Source organism: Achroia grisella, unplaced genomic scaffold, assembly GCF_030625045.1.
Source record: "Achroia grisella isolate CSIRO2021 unplaced genomic scaffold, CSIRO_AGI_Agris_v1 utg460, whole genome shotgun sequence".
Classification (NCBI taxonomy): Eukaryota; Metazoa; Arthropoda; class Insecta; order Lepidoptera; family Pyralidae; genus Achroia; species Achroia grisella.
Genome location: NW_026712870.1, coordinates 1,008,591 through 1,030,477, shown reverse-complemented (window position 1 = coordinate 1,030,477; position 21,887 = coordinate 1,008,591). Strand labels below are relative to the sequence as shown.

The 21,887-nt window shown below is 32.8% G+C and overlaps 1 protein-coding gene across 1 annotated transcript in view; it reads left to right on the top strand.

The window, feature by feature from the left end:
- The window catches only part of LOC131845205 (neurobeachin), a 508,146-nt gene that overhangs the window by 371,149 nt on the left and 115,110 nt on the right, over positions 1 to 21,887 (top strand). The window contains exon 2 of the mRNA XM_059194246.1: positions 18,224 to 18,328. Within this exon, the coding sequence (XP_059050229.1) occupies positions 18,224 to 18,328 (105 nt within the window). The remainder of the gene's footprint in view (positions 1 to 18,223; positions 18,329 to 21,887) is intronic.

The window sequence follows — 21,887 nt, the reverse complement described above, 5'->3', positions numbered from 1 at the left end:
CACATTTCTCCCCACCGTTCAATTCACTATATAGATCCAATTGAGAAGAACTGGAAGGAAACTCAATAGATTGTTTTTTAAAAGCCAGTTTATTTACAATGCATATTTATATAGGTGTCTATGTCTAACATTAAATGAAAATCCTGCATTAACAACTATTGCCATGCACGCTTGTCATTCAAGTAATCGTTTAGTGAGGAGGCTTTGCTCAGTAAATATGATTTAATAGATGTTCTGAATTTATTTAAGGGTAATTCCAGTATATCCTTTGGTATATATATTATTGTAAATTTTTATACCTATTCCCATAAAAGACCTATTGACTTTTTCTAAACGATACTTGGGGACAGCAAGTTTTACTTTAAATCTAGTATCTACATCACAACGAAATTGAAGTTTTAAAGTTAGTATGTAGTAGTAAAACACATTAATGTAATGAACCTGCAAATGCTATAATTACTAATAGAGAATCTGAGGTGTTCTTGGGTAAGTGATGCCCGTAAGAAGTTTTGGGTTAACAGTTAGTAATTAATTTCATCCGTCCTCAATTATCAAGAGCAATAGCCAAAGTTAGTGGAGCGTACTATCTCAAATGTACTTAAACAAGAAGCAAATCATCTCGATATCGAGCGGCGGAGCATTACGCGACGCGATAGGGTACGGACTTGGGAAGATGTCCCATGGGGCTCCCTGGCAATCACAGGAATATGAAATGTTTTGGCAGACTGATAGACGATTTCAGTAGACGATGCGCGTGTTCGATTTAATTTTAAGATAATTGTAAGAGAATCAAATACAAGTAATAAAAACATATCTAAAGCTAGCATTGCATTTTCTCGCCTATTGCAATATTTTTCACTGCAGCTCCGCTCCTATTGATCATAGCGTAATGTAATATAGCTTAAAGCCTTCCTCGATAAATGAACTATTCATGACAAAAAAAATTTTAATTCGAACCAGTAGTTCCTGAGATTAGCGCGTTCAAACAAACAAACTCTTCAGCTTCATAATATTAGTATAGATAACTCGAAATCTAGACGATTAACGTTTCCAAAGTTATCTATTTTCGGGATGCGTATAATAGTGAGATTAAGGAGAATACATAGATAGTCAAGAACTTGTATAATTTAAATTAACTGTGAAGTCGGAGTTGGTGACATTCCACGTTAAATTTGAATATCTCTAACAAAATGTGAGCGAGTGGAATGTTCGCTGATTATTAAAATTTCTTGACTATCCAAATTATTTAGGAGCACAATTTTAAATTATTTTTCGTTCTTGCTTTATTCCTTTTAATTGTCTGAGACTATTCAAAGTCTGTTGAATTCGCTTTCTTAATTCGCTTCCTTCGATCATATAGTCTGGTTGAATAGTAAATTTATTCATATTATTATAGTCACATGTAAATTTCATCTGTGAAGTGTCACTATTGGTTTTGATCCCAGTTTTCCTGATCACATGTTTACGTATGCAAATGTAAAGCTCTTCGGTATTCTATCGCTAACAGTCAGAAAATATTGAGGACGATTTTCGATTTTCCATAATATTCTTTATTATTCATTTCAAATGCGTACAACTAAAATTGTCGTAAACCTTCCACATCTTCTTTATGCCACTTGGCAGTTTAATTAACGTAAAACCCAACATCTACAGAGACGATTTGTGCAACCAAAGGGTTACCGCATTCTCGGCGGATATTAAATTGCATAAAACTCAGTCTCAAGAATACTTGAGACTGGTCCGACATTTTATTATTACGTACTCGCAGGAAGCTTCTACGAGATATCTGCTTTCGGGCAAATTTTTTCGAGTCCGGTCGACATTGTTTCTGTGTTGTATGTCATATGGCGCTTACGTGACTATTATACAGCAAACATTCGAAAAGTAGAAATATGTTCTTTTCGTGATAATTTCAGTCTTCGGCAACACAATAACGCTTGACGCCAGATGTGCAAACATCATGAAATACCGGCTCCTATTTGTAGACGCCCTCTATTCATCACGACCGAAAGTTTTCCCAGCAAAAAGTACAAAACCCATTCAGGGTCCTACCTATATACACTGAACCAACTTTTTGCTCTATTATAAAAGCGTAGATTAGATGCGGGGCGGGCGCGAGACCCCGGGTTTCTTTCACTCTGTAGAGGAACGGACGTGATAGTAATTTTTGCAAGTTTTCCTACAGTAGAGTTTATATCGGTTCGTTCTATGAATATTAATTTTGTTGTGATAGATGCTGACCTCTTGGTCAGATACCATTAGACCAAGCCTCTCATACAGTCAAAACAGACAATATTTATTTGGCTATTGCAACAGAAGAATAGTCACCGATAAAGGTGAAGATATCTAAGTCTGAATATTCAACTTGCTCTAAGTAAATCAAATTTTCTGTAGAGCAAAAAAAATCAACGTCGCTTCCGAGAGGCATAAAGAGCTTTTAGTGTGAGCTCCCGACGAGGCGCCTATAAACAGTGAATGGAACTGCTTCCGAGACCACTTACCGTAGGTACACTTATATTTCTGTATTCAGTTCGATTCTTGACAGAAAAGTCAACGTTTCGCGGAATATGGTGAATGTCACATGGTTTGTAAAGCTTGCGTAATACGGTAACGTATATGAACATAATGTGGAAGTTTCTAGTAGGTGTATTACGTCATGAATTTCCGTCTTTGCTTGAAGTGGGTACTTTGGAAGGCAAACTAATTAACCTTCCTTTATGAGTGGTTATTTATGTGCGCAATAACCAAACTTACGTGGTTTCTACATTAATTTGAAATAGAATAATTATAGCCAATGAGTATAAAAATATTTATTTTTATGTATCACTTCCGGTTTTAAACCTGCAAAGAAATTTATTTAAAATTAGAAAGATTACAGGTATTTTTTGCAAATATATGTTTATATAATAATATGCACAAACATAACGTTGACTGGGAGATCCCTCTTATGGGATAAGTCTGCCATTGTACAAATTTATTCCTTAAGATCGTCAAATATTAAGTTATATCTTTATATTATCATTTATTTTAGTGTATTCTTTATATTAAATTTTATTTTACAGTAATATATTGCAAACAAAGAAACATTTTATTTAAAATTATACATAGAAAACCATAGGGTTTTCTATGTAGGTCTATACCCTATGGTATAGACCCTATATTACAATCAAATATTATTTTCTAATTAAACTTAAGAGGAGATATTTCGGATATTGATTTATTCTTTATTCAGAGGTTTGGGCGATTGCCAGGTACTTTAAAACTGTAGCAATGCGACCTACATAGATCTATTGTGCTCGTCCTTTTTCAAAGTACTACCTAGACCCGTCAGGGACAAGAATTGACTGATATTCTTAGGAGCTATGGTTTTTATCTTGGGATATTGTTAGGTATAAAAAACCAAAGTATTGCAAACTTTTAACACCCCTCATAATATTTTTTACATAATAAAAGGGTGAAAACACTAATATAAAAATATTTTATTTATTTATCCTTTATTGCACTATTTAAAGTAATGTACAATTGGCGAGCTTAATGCCATATGGCATTCTCTACCTGCTAATCATTGGGTAGAAACAGAAAGCGGTTGATGGGCAGTTATGGGAAGAGGCATACTATTTGTATTTACCTAACTTAGGTATATATATCGATAGTAATAAGCTAACATACCTATGAATATACATATATACGTACTTAAATACTTGCGATAACAGGTACTATATATACTATACTATATATACAAAAACACAAAAATATAAATGTATAAATAGATAATTAATAATAGTAATAAATTATAATATTATAGTTCCTAAGCAGCTAAAATATCCTACATGAAGAAATATTTTTAATTTTGATTTTTATTACTTTTTTGTCCAAATTTGTAAATTTTACATTATATTAATATATATAGATACTCGCTCCAGCTTCGTACGGGTGTACATGTATTATACATATAAACCTTCCGCTAGAATCACTCTATTTAAAAAAGCGCATCAAAATCCGTCGCGTAGTTTTAAAGATTTAAGCATACATAGAGACGGACAGACAGCGACAGCGACTTTATTTAATACTATGTAATCATGGATACCGTATAAACATTAAAAAAACATGAATTATTAAATATATTTAATTTAATTAAAGATACAAAAAATTATGAATGTGAATGGATGTAAAGGGAGGGGACGCCCTAAAACAAGATAGATGGATTGTGTGAAAGATGATATGAATAAAAGAAGAGTATGTTCAGATATGACGACCGATAGAGAGCAGCGGAAGAGAATGACATACTGCGCCCACAAATAATGGGATAAAGGCAAGGCAATGAGATAGATTAGACGACCTCGGTGGTCTGGCGGTCAAGCACACCGCTTTACGACTGATGGTCGCGGGTTCGATTCCTCGCACGGCACATACATTTGTATTCATGAGTATGATTGTTTGTATCGGTCTGGGTGTTTTCTATGTATAATATGTACGTATTTACAAAAAAAAAATATCTATGTATATGTATCAGTTATCTAGTACCCATAACACAAGCTCTAGCTAGCTTAACTTGGGTCTAGATGGCGCTGTGTGAATTGTCCTGAAATTATTATTATTATTATATATTTAGTGGAAGGAGATTCCAACTCTGCTAACAATTTAAACGTGTTACCATGAATCTCGGGGCGGTGTTCCTCGCGGGAATATCTAATGCAATTCTATTCATGAGACGGATATTTATCCCGCGGTATTCAACTATGAAATAGGGAATCTAATGTAATATGAAAGGTACGTTAGTTGCTAGTACACAGCATACAGGAAAAAAATCATGTTTGGTTCAAAAATATTGTCTTGGAAGAGATTTATTAAGGACTAACTCTGCTCGCAGTTATTTTATTGTATAAGCTATATTACTGTAAAATTTCATCAGAATCCGTTCAGCAGTTTTTGCGTGGAAGAGTAATAAACAGGAAAAAAATCATATTTCGTTCAAAAATATTGTCTTGGAAGAGATTTATTAAGGACTAACTCTGTCCGTGGTTATTCTGTTGTATAAGCTATATTACTGTAAGTTTCATCAAAATCCGTTCAGCAGTTTTTGCGTGGAAGAGTAATAAACATCCATTCTGCTTCCAATGAAAGGTGCTAGTACACAGCATACAGGAAAAAATCATGTTTGGTTCAAAAATATTGTCTTGGAAGAGATTTATTAAGGACTAACTCTGTCCGCGGTTATTCTGTTGTATAAGCTATATTACTGTAAAGTTTCATCAAAATCCGTTCAGCAGTTTTTGCGTGGAAGAGTAATAAACATCCATTCTACTTCCAAAAAAAGGTGCTAGTACACAGCATACAGGAAAAAAATCATGTTTGGTTCAAAAATATTGTATTGGAAGAGATTTATTAAAGACTAACTCTGTCCGCGGTTATTCTCTTGTATAAGCTATATTACTGTAAAGTTTCATAAAAATCCGTTCAGCAGTTTTTGCGTGAAAGAGTAATAAACATCCATTCTACTTCCAATAAAAGGTGCTAGTACACAGCATACAGGAAAAAAATCATGTTTGGTTTCGAAAATATTGTCTTGGAAGAGATTTATTAAGGACTAACTCTGTCCGCGCTTATTCTGTTGTATAAGCTATATTACTGTAAAGTTTCATCAAAATCCGTTCAGAAGTTTTTGCGTGGAAGAGTAATATACAGGAAAAAATCATGTTTCGTTCAAAAATATTGTCTTGGAAGAGATTTATTAAAGACTAACTCTGTCCGCGGTTATTCTGTTATATAAGCTATTTTACTGTAAAGTTTCATCAGAATCCGTTCAGTAGTTTTTGCGTGGAAGAGTAATAAACATCCATCCCTACTTACAAATTTTCGCCGTTATAATATTAGGATACTGTAACTCGCTGTCTTTGTATGATTTTAATTACATGCAAGTTTCTTTTCATTTAATATTAATGCACTTATGAAATCAATAGAGTATATATGTCTGTTTGTATTTAAAAAAATATTATTTAGTAAATTTATGCGTGCTTCCGTCGGATAAATAGCGGATGTTACATTATTAGTCCAAATGTAGTCCTTTTTATGATCGTTTAAATATTTCTAACTAACAAAATTGTTAAACTTTTTTTTATTAGGTACAAACTAAAAAAAGACCCTTAAAGTACAAACTACTTGCGTAGAATCATCATTACATGGTATATAACAAAGTCGCTGTCGCTGTCTACCCGTCTCTATGTATACTTAAATCTTTTAAACTACGCAACGGATTTTGAAGTGTTTTTTTTTTAATAAATAGAGTGATTCAAGAGAAAGGTTTATATGTATAATACATGTACACCCGTACGAAGCCGGGGCGAATAGCTAGTATATAATCGTATAGTATAATCGTCCGCGTGGAATTTAACTTTATTTCTCTATAATAGAAGATTTTTTCTAAAATAAAAGTAGTCTAAGTTACTCCTTATTACATCAGCTAACTGCCAAAAAAAGTCCCGTTAAAATCGGTCCAGCCATTTCAGAGATTAGCCGGAAAAAACACACCGACAGACAGACAAAAATTGTAAAAAATGTTTTTTTGGTATATGTACCGTATTCATATGCATGTAGTAAAAAAACGGTTAGTTCAATATTACAAACAGACACTCCAATTTTATTTATATGTATAGATATGTACAGCCGTGCGAAGCCGGGACGAGTAGCCGGTGTACTGATAAACTTCTCTATCTATTCGGTAATATCACACAACCTCATTACGTCATCCATATGCGACTGAAGTACCAGGCGGCCATAGACGTCAAGTGGTAACTACGTTAACAGCAAACGAGGGGTGATGGGTGTGGGCATTAAAAGGGTGGAGTCTAATTCTGTCTATTTATAATAATAATGGCTGTATGGGTTGAGTCCTTTTGCCTTTCCCTAAAAAGGGAAACCGAACCAAAAAAAAAAGATATAGATAACAATAATATTTTGTAATGGAATACATAAAGTTTTATTAGAAGTGCGTTTTCATGTATTTTATTTAATGATTACTCTTACAGTAATGTATATAAAAGTTTTGTATGAATATTGTGTTTGATATATACGTTGTTCGTTGCTGATTTTATTTATTTATCTAAATATATATAACTCAAAGGTGACTGACATAATGATCTATCAACGCACAGCCCAAACCACTGCACGGATCGGCCTGAAATTTGGCATGCAGGTAGATGTTATGACGTAGGCATCCGCTAAGAAAGGATTTGATTAATTCTACCCCCAAGGGAATAAAATAGGGGTTGAAAGTTTGTATGAAACTTTGTAAATTTTAAACCGATTTGTTCTATACTATAACACGCATGTATTATATATATAAACCTTCCTCTTGAATCACTCTATCTATTAAAATAAAACAGATTCAAAATCCGTTGCGTAGTTTTAAAAATTTAAACATACATAGGGAGGGACAGACAGCGACAGCGACTTTGTTTTATACTATATAATGATATTTATTATCGTAATGTAAACGTTCGGGAAAAAAATCCAGTTTAAGTAGAAACTATTAAAGTCCATTGCTTGGTTTAGAAGTAAGGGAACATACAGACGAAAACAGTGAATTTTTGTTATTATATTTTATTCAATTGAGTGCGAAGATAAGTTTTAAACCAAATAAAAAATCTTATTTTTGTATAATATTCTATTACTATTTAGTTTTGTATAATATTTTATTACTATAATATTCAATTCGTCCGTACAGTTCAGTTTTCTTTTTTATACTTCAAATGAGGTATCAGGATAACATCTATTGAAAGAGGTAAAAGGGTTTATTAGTAATACTTAAAGTACTGCAGTCCCTCCGAGTCATTCGAGTATGGTCACATTGGGTCTAAATAATTGTAATAGCCACTTGTTTCACCGTTCATAATTACTTCGACCTATAAAGGAAATTGCTTGGCCGAATTAATTAAGACATGAGGAAGAAGCAATTTGACGAGTATCTCTTTATGTTCTTGGAGCAGACGAGGTATTTCATTAACTCTCGGTCACTCAGCTGTGGATGTATTGGTTTATGATATCTGTTTAACGCAATGATTTTTACGTCAATTAAATTACGGTTGAGTTTACTTTGACAGTTAAATCACAAATCAGGATCATGATATGGCGTGGATGTACTAGGGGTGCAGTACGTACATGAAGATTGCAATTTATTGCTAAGTAAACCTGGCGAATTATGAAAATAAAATATTGAATATATAAAAAAAAACATCTATTCAAAACATATATCCGAACTGGACGGTAGGGAAAAAATAAAATTGTAATCTAAAAATTTGACGTTCATAAGCGGCTAAAATGTCCTACAAGAATAAATGATTTTTGAATTTTGAATTTTGAATTAAAAAGAGTAACACACAAGTTTCTTGCTCATTCTTCTTGTGATGAAACTGCATTCCGAATGAGTGGTAGAATCAAAATATGATTATTCAAAAGTGCTTGTAATGAGTTTATTTGAATAAAGATTATTTCTATTTCTATTTGAATTTGGATTACTACCGACCCGTCCCTGCTCGGCATGTGTGCTTTACAAATCTTTGATTTTTTTCTGCTTGTTACTGTAACATCCATGTATTATATATTGTACATATAAACCGACGACGACCTCGGTGGTCTAGCGGTCTAGCACACCGCGTTACGTCCAATGGTCGCGGGTTCGATTACTCGCACGGCATAAACATTTGTATTCGTGAGTATGATTGTTTGTATCGGTCTGGGTGTTTTCTATGTATAATATGTATGTATTTACGAAAAAAAATCTATGTATTTGTATCAGTTATCTAGTACCCATAACACAAGCTTTAGCTAGCTTAACTTGGTTCTAGATGGCGCTGTGTGAATTGTCCTGAGATTATTATTATTCTTATTATTAAAAACTTCTTCTTGAATCACTCTATCTATTGCTGAAATTTGCATTAATAAATTAAAAACCGCTATCTGTTCGCTTATAATTAAAAACATACAAGGGATCAGACAGCGGGCGGTGACTTTGTTTTCTCCGATTCCATCTCAGAGCCGATTCTCAGACTAAATATACATATATAATGTCATAAAAATCGGTCAAGCCGTTTCGGAGAAGTATGGTAACGAACATTGTGACATTAGAATTTTATATATAAGATTATTATTAATACTGACTCATGATATTTTTTCCACGCATAATTTTGAGTAATACTTACTCTTTATGACTCTAAACTATGTAGGACATTCCATTATCTACCGTACACACGTCTGCTTTACGTATACATCACTATAAACGTTTGCTACATAGACTGGGGATGAAATATAGATGCCCGGTGCACCCTTCACTCGTTATTCAAGCTATTCTCTCCGCAGACTGCCCCTAACCACAGGGGTTCGAGTTACCAAAGTAACCATTATCCAGCATCCCTTATTGCGAACTAGCACCCTCTAAAGGCTATGTCGACCTGGTACTTTTATTGCATATTTATGCCTCATTCTTTTTGCAAATGAAATTCTGGTCGTTTGGTTTTGAAATACAATTTTGTATTTCTGCATAATTTGAACTCTGACAATTTTTCTTGTTTATTTATTACTCTGTTATACCTAAACTACGTAACTTATCAGTATGTAATTTGGCATATAGGTAGTATTTTAGTTGGAGAACAATATGAGATACCTTTTTTCCCTATCAATCACTTGTCATTCCTAGAAGTCACGGGTTGTAACTAATTTTAAATAGTTTGAAGTGTAGTGTAAAACGAATATACATATACCGCACATTGAAATAATCACCATCACACGCCTCTATGTGGTTGTCAATAAAACTCATTTTTGCATAATTTTCCATAGATTCCGAAGGATCATACTTCCATCTCTATTATGAGATTATGTTTAACATCCTCAACATTTATGTTCGCCTAATACTTTTATGAATTGGTAATCCATCTGAGCGTTCTTTTTTTCATTCATTCCCACACCGTAAAGAAAAGATTAATAAGATACAAAAGAATGCTTTTTAAGAATAAAAGATATTATGATTTTGACAAAGAACATCATTAATGTTTTTTGTAAATGAATATTTGAAAATATAATATTACAAATAAAGAGTTATTATGAACTTAAAATTCTGTTCTTCTTTTGTTGGTATACATATTTGTATTAAAAATACAAATTTATAAGAAATGCGTCGCTTTCTCTTGAGGAAATTTTATTGACGTCGCTTTCTCTTGAGGAAATTTTATTGACTGCATAAAAAACCATTGCGTAGTTTAGAAGATCTAAATGAACAGACAGCGGGAGCTTCATTTTATATTTTGTAAAGATGATTAATAAATTATTATTTAACGTTATTCAAATTCGAATTCAAAAATATCTTTATTCATGTAGGTCTATTACAGACTCTTATGATATGTCAAATCTACCGTCAGTTCGGAATGATTTCGAGATGAGAAGAACTGACAAGAAACTCAGCTCGTATTCTTTTCATTAATATTATACATGTTTACAATAATACAGTTTAATTTTTAAACTCAAACTTGGGAGAATAGAGTGACTACGTGATAAGAACTTAGTCAATATTTATTTTTATTGAATAAACTAATTGTGGTATTGAATTATTGTAAATGGAGTTATAGAAATCGCCGTATATATTATGATTTTGTTTACGACCACTCGCCGTGAGGGGGTGGATACCCGGCGTCCTTACTGGCCACTCGTTTATAATTTGCAGTGTCAGTGCAGTACCCACTTGTTCTAGTTTCCTTTTGCTTTATGTGAGCCTGGTGGATACTTTTGATTATTGTACAAAAATAGGAATAAAAATACGTTTTTTTTATGTAAGTGGTTTCTGGGTTCTCGTTAAAATAAATCTAGCTGTATCATTATGCAATTACCCTATGTCATGTCAGTCTTTATATTTAAGTCATATTCCTTACAAACTATACAATATCTTCCAGCAATGGTATTTTCGAACCGATAGGTATTGAAACCTTCAAAAGTGCTTATCTTTCTTAAAGGGCACTTGCAATTCCCCTTGTGTTGCGGGTGCTCATGGGCGGCGATAATCACTTACCATAAGGTGAGCTTGTTTGTCCCCTATGGTATATAAAAAATATTTTTATAAGTCTACTTAAAAAGTATATTGGTCTATTAATAAGATTAATAAAATCGGATATCTTTCGCATCTAAGCATTTATCAGGCAGGCTTTGAATGCGATTAGATCGCATCAAAAGTTAGCAACAGATTTGTAATTTCCGAGTCGGCCCGCCGAACTGTTGGACGCGAATCAATTTGGACAGTAAAGTTCTTTTATATAAGATGAACTCGATCCACAAACAATTAACGCTAAGCCTGCGGAGGTTGTCGCTGAATCAAAACTGATAAGTACAAAATGTGCCAGATTAAGATACTTACGACTTCTGAATTCAGACCATTTATCCATTATCTTTGATCGTGATAACTACGAATTCTAAGATATAAAGTGCTTTGATATTTTGTAGATAGTACAGGGTTTTGTGTTCCATTAATTTTAGTCGAGGAAGACGTCTGTGTGGCTATATTGGTCTAGAAAGAAAGATTTTTATCTTATCAATCTTTTTATTAATTTAATTGGCGCATACAAAACATTCATACAACATATTAAAAAAATATATAATTATTTTAAAAAACACAGCTGCAACCAAATTGGTTTCCACTCAGCTTTGTGTCTGGGAATGCCCAAACTCTGATTTTCAGTGGAACCTTTAATTAATTTAAAATATATACATATCATGTCTCATCCAAATCTAACACTATCGACTTGCTTTACTCCTTGTATTTTGTTTTGGAAGGTGAAATTGTAAGGTTTCACAACTTATTCATCACGAGTCACAAAGCATGAAGGCTGCCAAACGGCGGTACGATATGTTCCCATATTCCATCCTGTGGACCATAAGCTTGTCATTCCAAGTACATAAAAATAGAAGTAAAGAACGACGGATATTTCGTTCCAGCTTTTAATAGAGCTAGCACACGCCAGTACGCGATGTCACCGCATTTTAATGCAGCGTCCTGAATATTTCCCAGGCGGGCACGAGGTCCCGTCCACTCGCCGTAATTACACTCCTGCTGACATTGTTCTAGTTTCCTTTTGCTTTATGTGAGCCTGGTGGATACTTTTGATTATTGTACAAAAAATATAAAAATACGTTTTTTTTATGTAAGTGGTTTCTGGGTTCTCGTTATTTCTGAACTTTTCATCAACATCCCAGTAATGTTTTGTAGAGTTCTAGTTAGAGTAAATGATATACTAAAAGGGATATAAACAAACACAAACATACGGCTGTTATTCTAGATGTGGTAATATTTTTGGTACTTGATGAAAATTGTATGGTGCCGGCGGTAACGGTTTACACTGATGGGACACCAGTGGATGGTAGGTTGAGGATGAAGTTAGCCATCGTGGCGAATCATGGGGTACTAACCACTATGGTTTCTAGAGCGAATCGCTTGGAGGTAGACCTGACAGCTATTGTTGACTATGAAGCACTTCCTCCAGAGGAACACATTAAAGAATTAAAACTTTAGCCGTATCAAATTGCGGCTGAAGTAGTTAACATAATAAAAAAATTACATTATAAACACAATAGAGAAACAAATAAAATTTAAAAAAAAAATACTATGATGCGCTAGTTCCCATTGATAACAATCTCATCGCCCCTGCATAAAGTTAGTCAGAAGAATTGTCAATAGTTTACTATTGACAATTCTTCTATTCTGCTGTAGTGAATACTTGAGATGGTAGAGGATGAGCTGCCGTCTCTTGGATTACTATTTGATTTGATATCGTTTCCTTAACTTGAGAGTCAATGAAAAAGAGAAAGTTTTTTTGTTGTCGATCAGATTTGAACTCACAATCTCTTAGGTGTAATTTAAGGTTATAAACCATAAGACTACAATTCTCTCTATAAAAAATGTTTTAAGACTTAATAGAAATATGCTTTAAGAAGGCTGATTCCATGAAATCGTTCAGTGCGATGAAATAACAACTCGACAGAAACTGACTGATCCTTACTTCAACAGAATACGTAATACGAACCGTGTTTATGGAAAATTCTAGAAGGAAACCAAGTGACTGCTCTCAAACGAATCCCATTCCTTTGTGTTCTTGGAAAATTGAAATGGCAATTCTTTATTTATTCATTAAATATTGATAAACATGGATAAGTCGACGACTGTATCTATAAAAAGACATGCCGCGGTGTAAATACAAATTGGTTTAAAATTTATGATTTAGTAATAATAGAACATAAAAATTAAAAGTGAAACATTAAAAAAGAATATTTATATAAAACAGATCAATATAAAAAAGAACTTATTTATCAAATTGCATCTCATTTACACTGTAATCTCGTCGATTAAATAGAAAAATTACATCATTCAAAATTAAAAGCTAGAATTGACTCCTTTTATATAAGTCAATTAAATTAACCACACCGTCTTAATCATTATCTAAATACTTTTAAAATGATATATAATACTTCTATGTGAAATTAAAACTTCTAAGGAAAAAACAATTTAAATAAATAAATAAAAACCTTAAATCTTTCTGTTAATTAAATTATGAAAGTGTGTTAGTAAGCTTATTTGTTTGTCTGTTACATCTTCCTGCTTAACTCAATAAATCTTTACAAAATTTGCCAAGCACATTCGATTTGAGATAGAGAAGGACATATCTGATTCTATCTCACTCTATCATACACCCTAATCACGCGGACGTACACACTGGTAGATACCAGTGTCACATAAACATTAAGAAGTTTATCTAACTAAATACTCATGTAAAAGGGACTTTCAGTTTTATAAGGACTAAACGGATATACTTAGGTGAAATAGTAACCGGAGTGGTAGGCAATCAAATTACCGGCTCCCATTCGCCCGGTTACAGCTAATAATTGTTCTACCTACGGTTATGTTATGGGAGACAGGCCGACACCGAGCGGCGGTACTTACCTGACCGGTGTTGGGCCACTTTGAGACACCTTTTTTATTAGAGTCGTAATTTTTAACATCCCTACTTTGGGGTTAAGTGGGTAGTTACAGCAACTTGCTTCTGAAATTTTAGTACTCTCGTTGATTAACTTGTTATCTTTCTACCAATCTTTGTAAATGTTATGCTCATTTTTTTAGTATTGGATGAAGTATATATGTGTAATATTGTTTACTAGCTACTGACCGCGGCTTCACATGGGTGTACATGTATTATATATATGAACATTCCTCTTGAATCGCTCTATAAAAAGAACAGCTTCAAAATCCGTTGTGTAGTTTTAAAGATTTAAACTTACATGGGGATGGACAGACAGCGACGGCGACTTTGTAATGATAATGATGAAGTTAATTATTATTCAAAGAACCTTTACCCAATACTGAAACACAAATTAGGCTATCTTTGTATATGCTATGCTAATTTTTTATAATTGCATGAACTAAATGTGTGAAATGTTGTTTAAGTTAATTGTCATTCAAATCTTGAATTTTACCTAGTAAGTTATTTATTTATATATTTTGTTTTTTTTTTGTGAGGTAAGTAATAAACTATATTTAATATTTAATAATTCACCTGTAACAGAATTTTAATAATAATTTTTATATGTTTCAATCATAAATGCTTTAATAATGATAATCATATCATATATCTCTTAAATATGCAAAACTTAACGTTTTTGCAAATGAGCTTGTACTAGTTTACAAAAAGTTTCGCTCGCATCGACCCTTCACAGTAAAGGAAGGGGACCGTAGCAACATGCTTCTGAACTATTCTGTTACCCTGGTAGCAATACTATAAGTAACACGTGACTTTACAATTTCTATGCAATTTTATGGGGTGAGACAAAACACCTGCTCATTTTTTTTTATTTTACTACCATCCCCATTCATGTTAGTCATGGTGTGGTGGTGAATTTACTCTTCTATTTTTATTAATGCCTAGTACAGTAACACCATAAGGGTTGAAAGCTTGTTGTTGAATAAATTACAATGGGGTTGGAATTCTAAACACCAATGGGAATTAACAATTTTTTTTTATAAAAGCCAAGGAGATTGGAACGAACACGAAGCGTATTTTTTTTATAAAACTCTCATAGTATAGAACAATGAATCTCTGAATTGTTATGGAATCTATAACAAAAAAAAAGCTTGTTAGAGAGAGAGAGGTTAGGCTATTTTTCATGTTATTTGCTGACATCATTGTTAAGGAACACAAAAGAACCGAGTACTAGGCGCGCAGGAGCTATACAGAGATTGACCGATCGCGCAAATTGAATGTCCGTCGAACACGACAGGGACAACACCCCATTGTCCCCGACGGCTTTTCAAGATACAGCCAATATTTCACTCGGACACAAAACGCTCTCTCTGCAGATTTCTCGGGCACCAAAAGACACGTACGAATACCTATCTCGTAATCTTATTTGGGTGTGAACTCTTGTCGCTGGGCATAACAAAAGGAAATGTCGCTGTAAAATTCTAAATAAATTCCAAATGCTAACGGAGCATCCATTTGAATGTTTGAGATTTTTTATTAATGGCCAAGTCATACAGTTATTCAATTACTGAATTCATAATGCATCTTTTTACTTATTTAAACAAATGCTCGTTACACAATACAATCTTGCTTTATCATATATTCCATGTACTTATGAATGCCGGGTAGGAAAAAAATATTTTATTAAAATTATTATTTATTTAGATATACACTGTCAGATAGATAGATAGGTGGTATGTTCTGTAAATGATATGAAAATAACATATAAATTTTTATTGAAATTTGCGTCATATGGAAAATATTTTTTTTATAATTGTATATAATTTCCAATAGTAAATATAGAACAAATATGTATTATAATATACTAGCTGACCCCGCAAACGTATTTTGCCCTATGAATTAGAGAAATTATGGGTTATACTTGACAACTGATATAAATACATAAACCTGTATTTATATCAGTTGTCTAGTATAACCCATAATACAATAACTGATGTCTAGTCCCAAGCTAAGAAGACTTAGCTTGGGATCAGACCTCAGTTGTGCTGAGTTATTATTATTACTACTATTTTAATTATTTATTATTCAATTAATTTAATAAACAGCACAATAAATACGTTTAAAAATTGCTATAATTAGTGCAAGTTAAATCTAAAAATAAATCTTCTGTTTATTTCTAAATATTGACAATAAAAATAATGTTCCTATTTATTCAAGACTAGCTACTCGCCCCGGCTTCGCCCGGCTGTACATGTATTATACATATAAACCTTCCTCTTGAATCACTCTCATTCTTTCATTTATAATTTAAGAGCTACGCTCTTGTCGGTAGAGCTCTCGCCACTTTCCGCGATCTTCCATCATGCTCTTTAATTCTTGATACGACCTGTGAATGACTGTGAATGTCTATTAAAAAAACACTTCAAAATCCGTTGCGTAGTTTTAAAGATTTAAGCATCCATAGAGACCGACAGACAGCGACAGCGAGTTTGTTTTATACTATGTAGTGATTCACGATTTTGCATACTCATCGCTAGAATACAGGTATATAATAAGGTGATATATTATTTATGTATTTGAATGAAGCGTGGGTCGAAGAAAGGATTCGATGAATAGCTTGTACAACATAGAATCCCATAAATATACCGGCCAACAAATGTATTGATGCGGTTATAGAAATCGGATTATGTATCCATTCTTGTTAATATAATTTCATTTCCGTTTCCTATTCTGATATTACTCATGTAACTAGAATAACAAGCAACACACTTGTCCGTAAGTATCTATTTTTTTCTATATAAATTAACAATATAACTTATTGTTCAGCAGAGAATGTGAAAACCCTTCAATTGAACGCCCGTAAAGTTTTCTACCTACCTAAATATATATAACTCAAAGGTGACTGACATAGTGATCTATCAACGTACAGCCCAAACCACTGGACGGATCGGGCTGAAATTTGGCATGCAGGTAGATGTTATGACGTAGGCATCCGCTAAGAAAGGATTTTGATTAATTCTACCCCCAAGGGGATAAAATAGGGGATGAAAGTTTGTATGAAACTTTGTCAATTTTAAACCGATCGTGCTGAGACTTTGCATGCATAAAGCTACTATGACATAGGTATCCCCTAAGAAAGGATTTTGATAAATACCACCCCTAACGGGACAAATTAACGCGAGCGAAGCCGCGGGCAAAAGCTAGTTAGTGATAAATATTTATAGCAAGTACTTAGGAATGTCAAGATAATATTTTTTAACTTACACAGAAACACATTTTTATATGTATGTACGTACATATGGATGACTTTCGCAGTATATTGAAACGTGATTTACTAATTGTATTCACCCTCACCTCACCCTTCTTTATCTTTGGCTCTGACCTGTTTAAATGTTTAACTGTATTGTTTTTAAATAACCACTTTAATATTAAAGATAAGTTCATGAGGTATCTATTATTGATTTAATAACTATGTAATATTATATATATTGTAAATAGAAATAATCTTTATTCAAATAAACTCATTACAAGCACTTTTGAATAGTCATATTTTGGTTCTACCACTCATTCGGAATGCAGATTCGTCACTAGAAGAATGAGCAAGAAACTTGTATGTTGCTCTTTTTAATAGATTATTAGTGTAATCAGATAATATTGTCAGTGCTATGGATTTTAAGTTTTTCTATAAAAACATTATTATCGTTAACGACCTCTTTACGTCCGATGGTCGCGGGTTCGATTCCTCGCAGGGCACAAACATTTCTATTCATAAAGTACTATCGTTTGTATCGGTCTGGGTGTTTTCTATGTACAATATGTATATATTTACGAAAAAAAATTATCTATGTATTTGTATCAGTTACATATCTAGTACTCGTAACACAAGCTTCAGATAGCTTAACTTAGGACTAGATGGCGCTGTGTGAATTGTCCTGTGATTATTATTATTATTATATATCATATTTTATAATTAACTCATAAAAATATCTAATTATAATTATAATAATGCCACAAATAGTTACATCCTAGGTCTTGCCATCATTTATCATCAGATGAGGTAAGTCCAAGCGCAAATCCATTATTTATAAAAAAAAATGTTTAATCTATATATATTTTTTTATTATAGTTACACCCTGATTTCCATAGACTGAAGGTCCATGCCCTAAGTTAAATCTATATTAATGTCTGTAACTAACCTATGATTTGTTTGTTTGCAGTTGGTCGGCGGCGAGTTTGACATGGAGTTGAACTTCGTGATACAGGACGCTCAGAATATTCAACACATGCTGGAACTACTCGACCACTGTCCGCCGAGTTTACAGGTCTGTCACAGTTGGTTAATTATATCAATGAACTAACTGAAAAAGATATTATATAAATTGTGGAAATTATAGTCAAACTAGCTGAGCCTGCAGTTTCAGCCGTGTTTAATGTTTATACATAAAAATTACGTGTCACGTTGTTTGTCCGCGATGGACTCCGAAACTTGCCCTGACTGACTGGACTGAATGGATTGCAAAATTGATTTGCATATTGTGTGCAATTTGATCCAACTTGAAAGATGAAATAGAAATAGAAATAATCTTTATTCAAATAAACTCATTACAAGCACTTTTGAATAGTCATATTTTGATTCTACCACTCATTCGGAATGTAGATTCATCACAAATAGAATGAGCAAGAAACTTGTGTGTTGCTCTTTTTAATAGATGTTTTTTTATATAAATAATTACAGTGTAACAAGTAAGAGGCATGCGATAATCAACATAGAAATCGCTACGCACTCATTATTAGTGTAATCAGATAATATTGTCAGTGCTATGGATTTAAAATATTTCTACAAAAACATTATTATCGTTAACGAATTCTTCAATTTTATAGTAAGCTTTTTTGCAAAGCAAGTGTTTTATTTGACATTTAAATCTTTTTTCTGGCAGATTTATAATATAATAGCTTACATATGATAACTTACATCTCAATTTATAGTTGCAATATAATTTTTTCAAGAACCTTAGCTACAACCACGCGTGGTCGGGTCTACCAGTTTCAATATATAAATATCAATAACAAAAATAGTCTGTGTGTTATTCTGAGCTATATTACTGTAAAGTTTAATTAAAATCAGTTCAGTAGTTTTTGCGGGAAAGAGTAACAGACATCCATTTTGACAAACTTTCGCGTTTGATATGAAATAAGTTCATACTTATCTTATATATAAAATTCTCGTGTCACAGTTTTCGTTCCCATACTCCTCCGAAACGGCTTGACCGATTCTCATGAAATTTTGTGAGCGTATTGAGTAGGTCTGATAATTGACCAACATCTATTTTCATCCCCCTAAATGTGGGGTAGTCCACCCCTAAATTTTTTATTTTTATTTTAAGGCAAAACAACGATTGCCGGGACAGCTAGTTTAAGTATGAAATAAAGTGTGATGCAAACGAACTTGTGCGGAACTTCGTCCATATCATACTTCCTTGACATTTATACAGTATATTTCGCCCAATTTATATAATATCTTTTTAAACTATAGCCTATGTGTTATTCTGATGTATGAGTTATATTACTGTTAAGTTTCATCAAAATCCTTACAGTTCTATTAGCTTTTTTCGTTTATTCTTTAGTTAAGTAAAAATATATATGTGTTGTAGATAGTTAATACAATAAATGTGTTTGTTTATCGCATTGACAAAAAGCTATATTACTGTAAAATTTTATCAAAAACCATTCAGTGAGTTCTATCAGCCTTTTTCTTTCTATTGTTCTATTTTTTCTTTTCTTCTTTAGTTCATAATTTATATGTATAAGTAAAAGTACTGAAAGTATATGAATGTTGTAGTCAGTTATTTCAATAAATTTATGCTTGTCGCATAGGAAAAAGAATCATATGTCAGTAAACAAACAAAACTAACTATTATTCGTAAACTGTTGTGCCCACTTCAGTTAAAGCAGCCGTTTCATTCTGTTCCATTGAAAAAGAAAGGGACAGATGCCAAGCGCATTGTGGTTATTATACGCCGAGTAGTTTTTGTTGCACTACTCACTGTCCTTTTTTTCTTAAGTTTCTGCTTACGACGTCTTTGTCATTTATGTTGTTCTGGTAACTAAGTAGTCCAAGTTAACCCTTTAGTAGTTTATTTTATTGTTATCATCTACTTATGCACCTTTTTATTACGTGCCGATGTTTTTTGTATACATTTCCTAAACACTTATGCTATGCTAGTATTAAATGAACTCGTTAACCAATTTCTTTTTGTAATAAATAAATAAATAACTATGTACCGTGAATTAATTATACTGTGTAATTAAAAATGAATTAAGAACTCATTCTAAGACCAACAATGGGGAAAGGAACGAGTACTTGTAATTAAAATGTAAAAGTATAGATGATTAATGAAAGGAAAACAACTTTATGTGGTACCCTTTTATCCTTATGTCTTCAACAGAAATCGTACATTAGATACTGAACAACTGAATTCTAAGCAATCCTGCCCATTTTTAAATATATGGGTAGCTGTGCCCTCAGTTTCATACCCGTGAAATTTATAGCCTATATGTCATTCTGATCTATAAGCTGTATTACTGTAAGGTTTCATCAAAATCCGTTTAGTAGTTTTTGCGTGAAAGAGTAACAAACAGCCATCCATACTCACAAACTTTCTCGTTTATCATCATTACATAGTATAAAATAAACTCGCTGTAGCTGTCTGTCCCTATGTTTGCTCAAATCTTTAAAATTACGCAAATTCAAGAGGTTTATATGTATAATACATATTAAATACGTTTCCTCCGATTAAAGAGATGTTTCTATGAATACATCTTAAAGTAAGGGTGTAAACGAGTTCTTTACGATGGCAAAGATAATGTTATAGGTGAAATGTCAATAAACCCTGTTTTGTTCTGAAACTCTTTTAAAACTTAATTATTTTTTTTTATTTTAAATAAGGAGTCGTTATTATTATGTACATTTTAATTAACTTATTGTACGTTTTAGTACACTACTTTATTTCTGATGGTCGCGGATTCGATTCCTCGCACGGTACATACATTTGTATTCATGAGTATGATTGTTTGTATTTGTCTGGGTGTTTTCTATGTGTATTGAGTATGTATTTACAAAAAATGTATGTATGTATGTATTTATATTAGTTGTCTAGCTACATATCTACCCATAACACAACCTCTGCTTAGCTTGGCACTATGCGGTATGTATATAATTCATTACATAGTATAAAACAAATTCGCTGTCGCTATCTGTCCGTCCCTATGTATGCATAAATTGGACGGATTTTGAAGCGGTTTTTTTTAATAGATGGAGTGATTCAAAAGGAATGTTTATATGTATAATACATGTACACCCGTGCGAAAGGTGAGTAGCTAGTATTTAATATAATTACTGAAAAGAAATAAAAGTTTGTACTAGTCCGCTATAAACTAGTTCGCCTATCAACGTGACCCTGAAGGCCCTAGTATTTTTTTTCTATAATGACCAGCCTAGCTACCTTGGTGATTTGGATATGGTGGACTCGAAATGTCTAAGTCACCTAGAGCACATATAATATTATAATAAATATTACATATATCCTGGAGTATAGTAAATTAGTGAGAACCACTAAGGAATCATAAATGAATGAGAAGTGCTTTATCCTTATGAAAGAACAATATTTTAACAAAAGTAACATTTAATATCAAACTTAATGTATTATGATATGAGATCCTAATCCCCAAAGTCGACGTGCAATCTGCGAACCATCGTTCCCTTGACGCGAGTTAAAAGGTTTCATCTACTTGCTGTTTATAATCTCCTGGTAATAAAACATGCCGCATGTAGGATTAAATCCAGCCATTGCGTCGTAATTGTAATTTAAATAAAATACACGC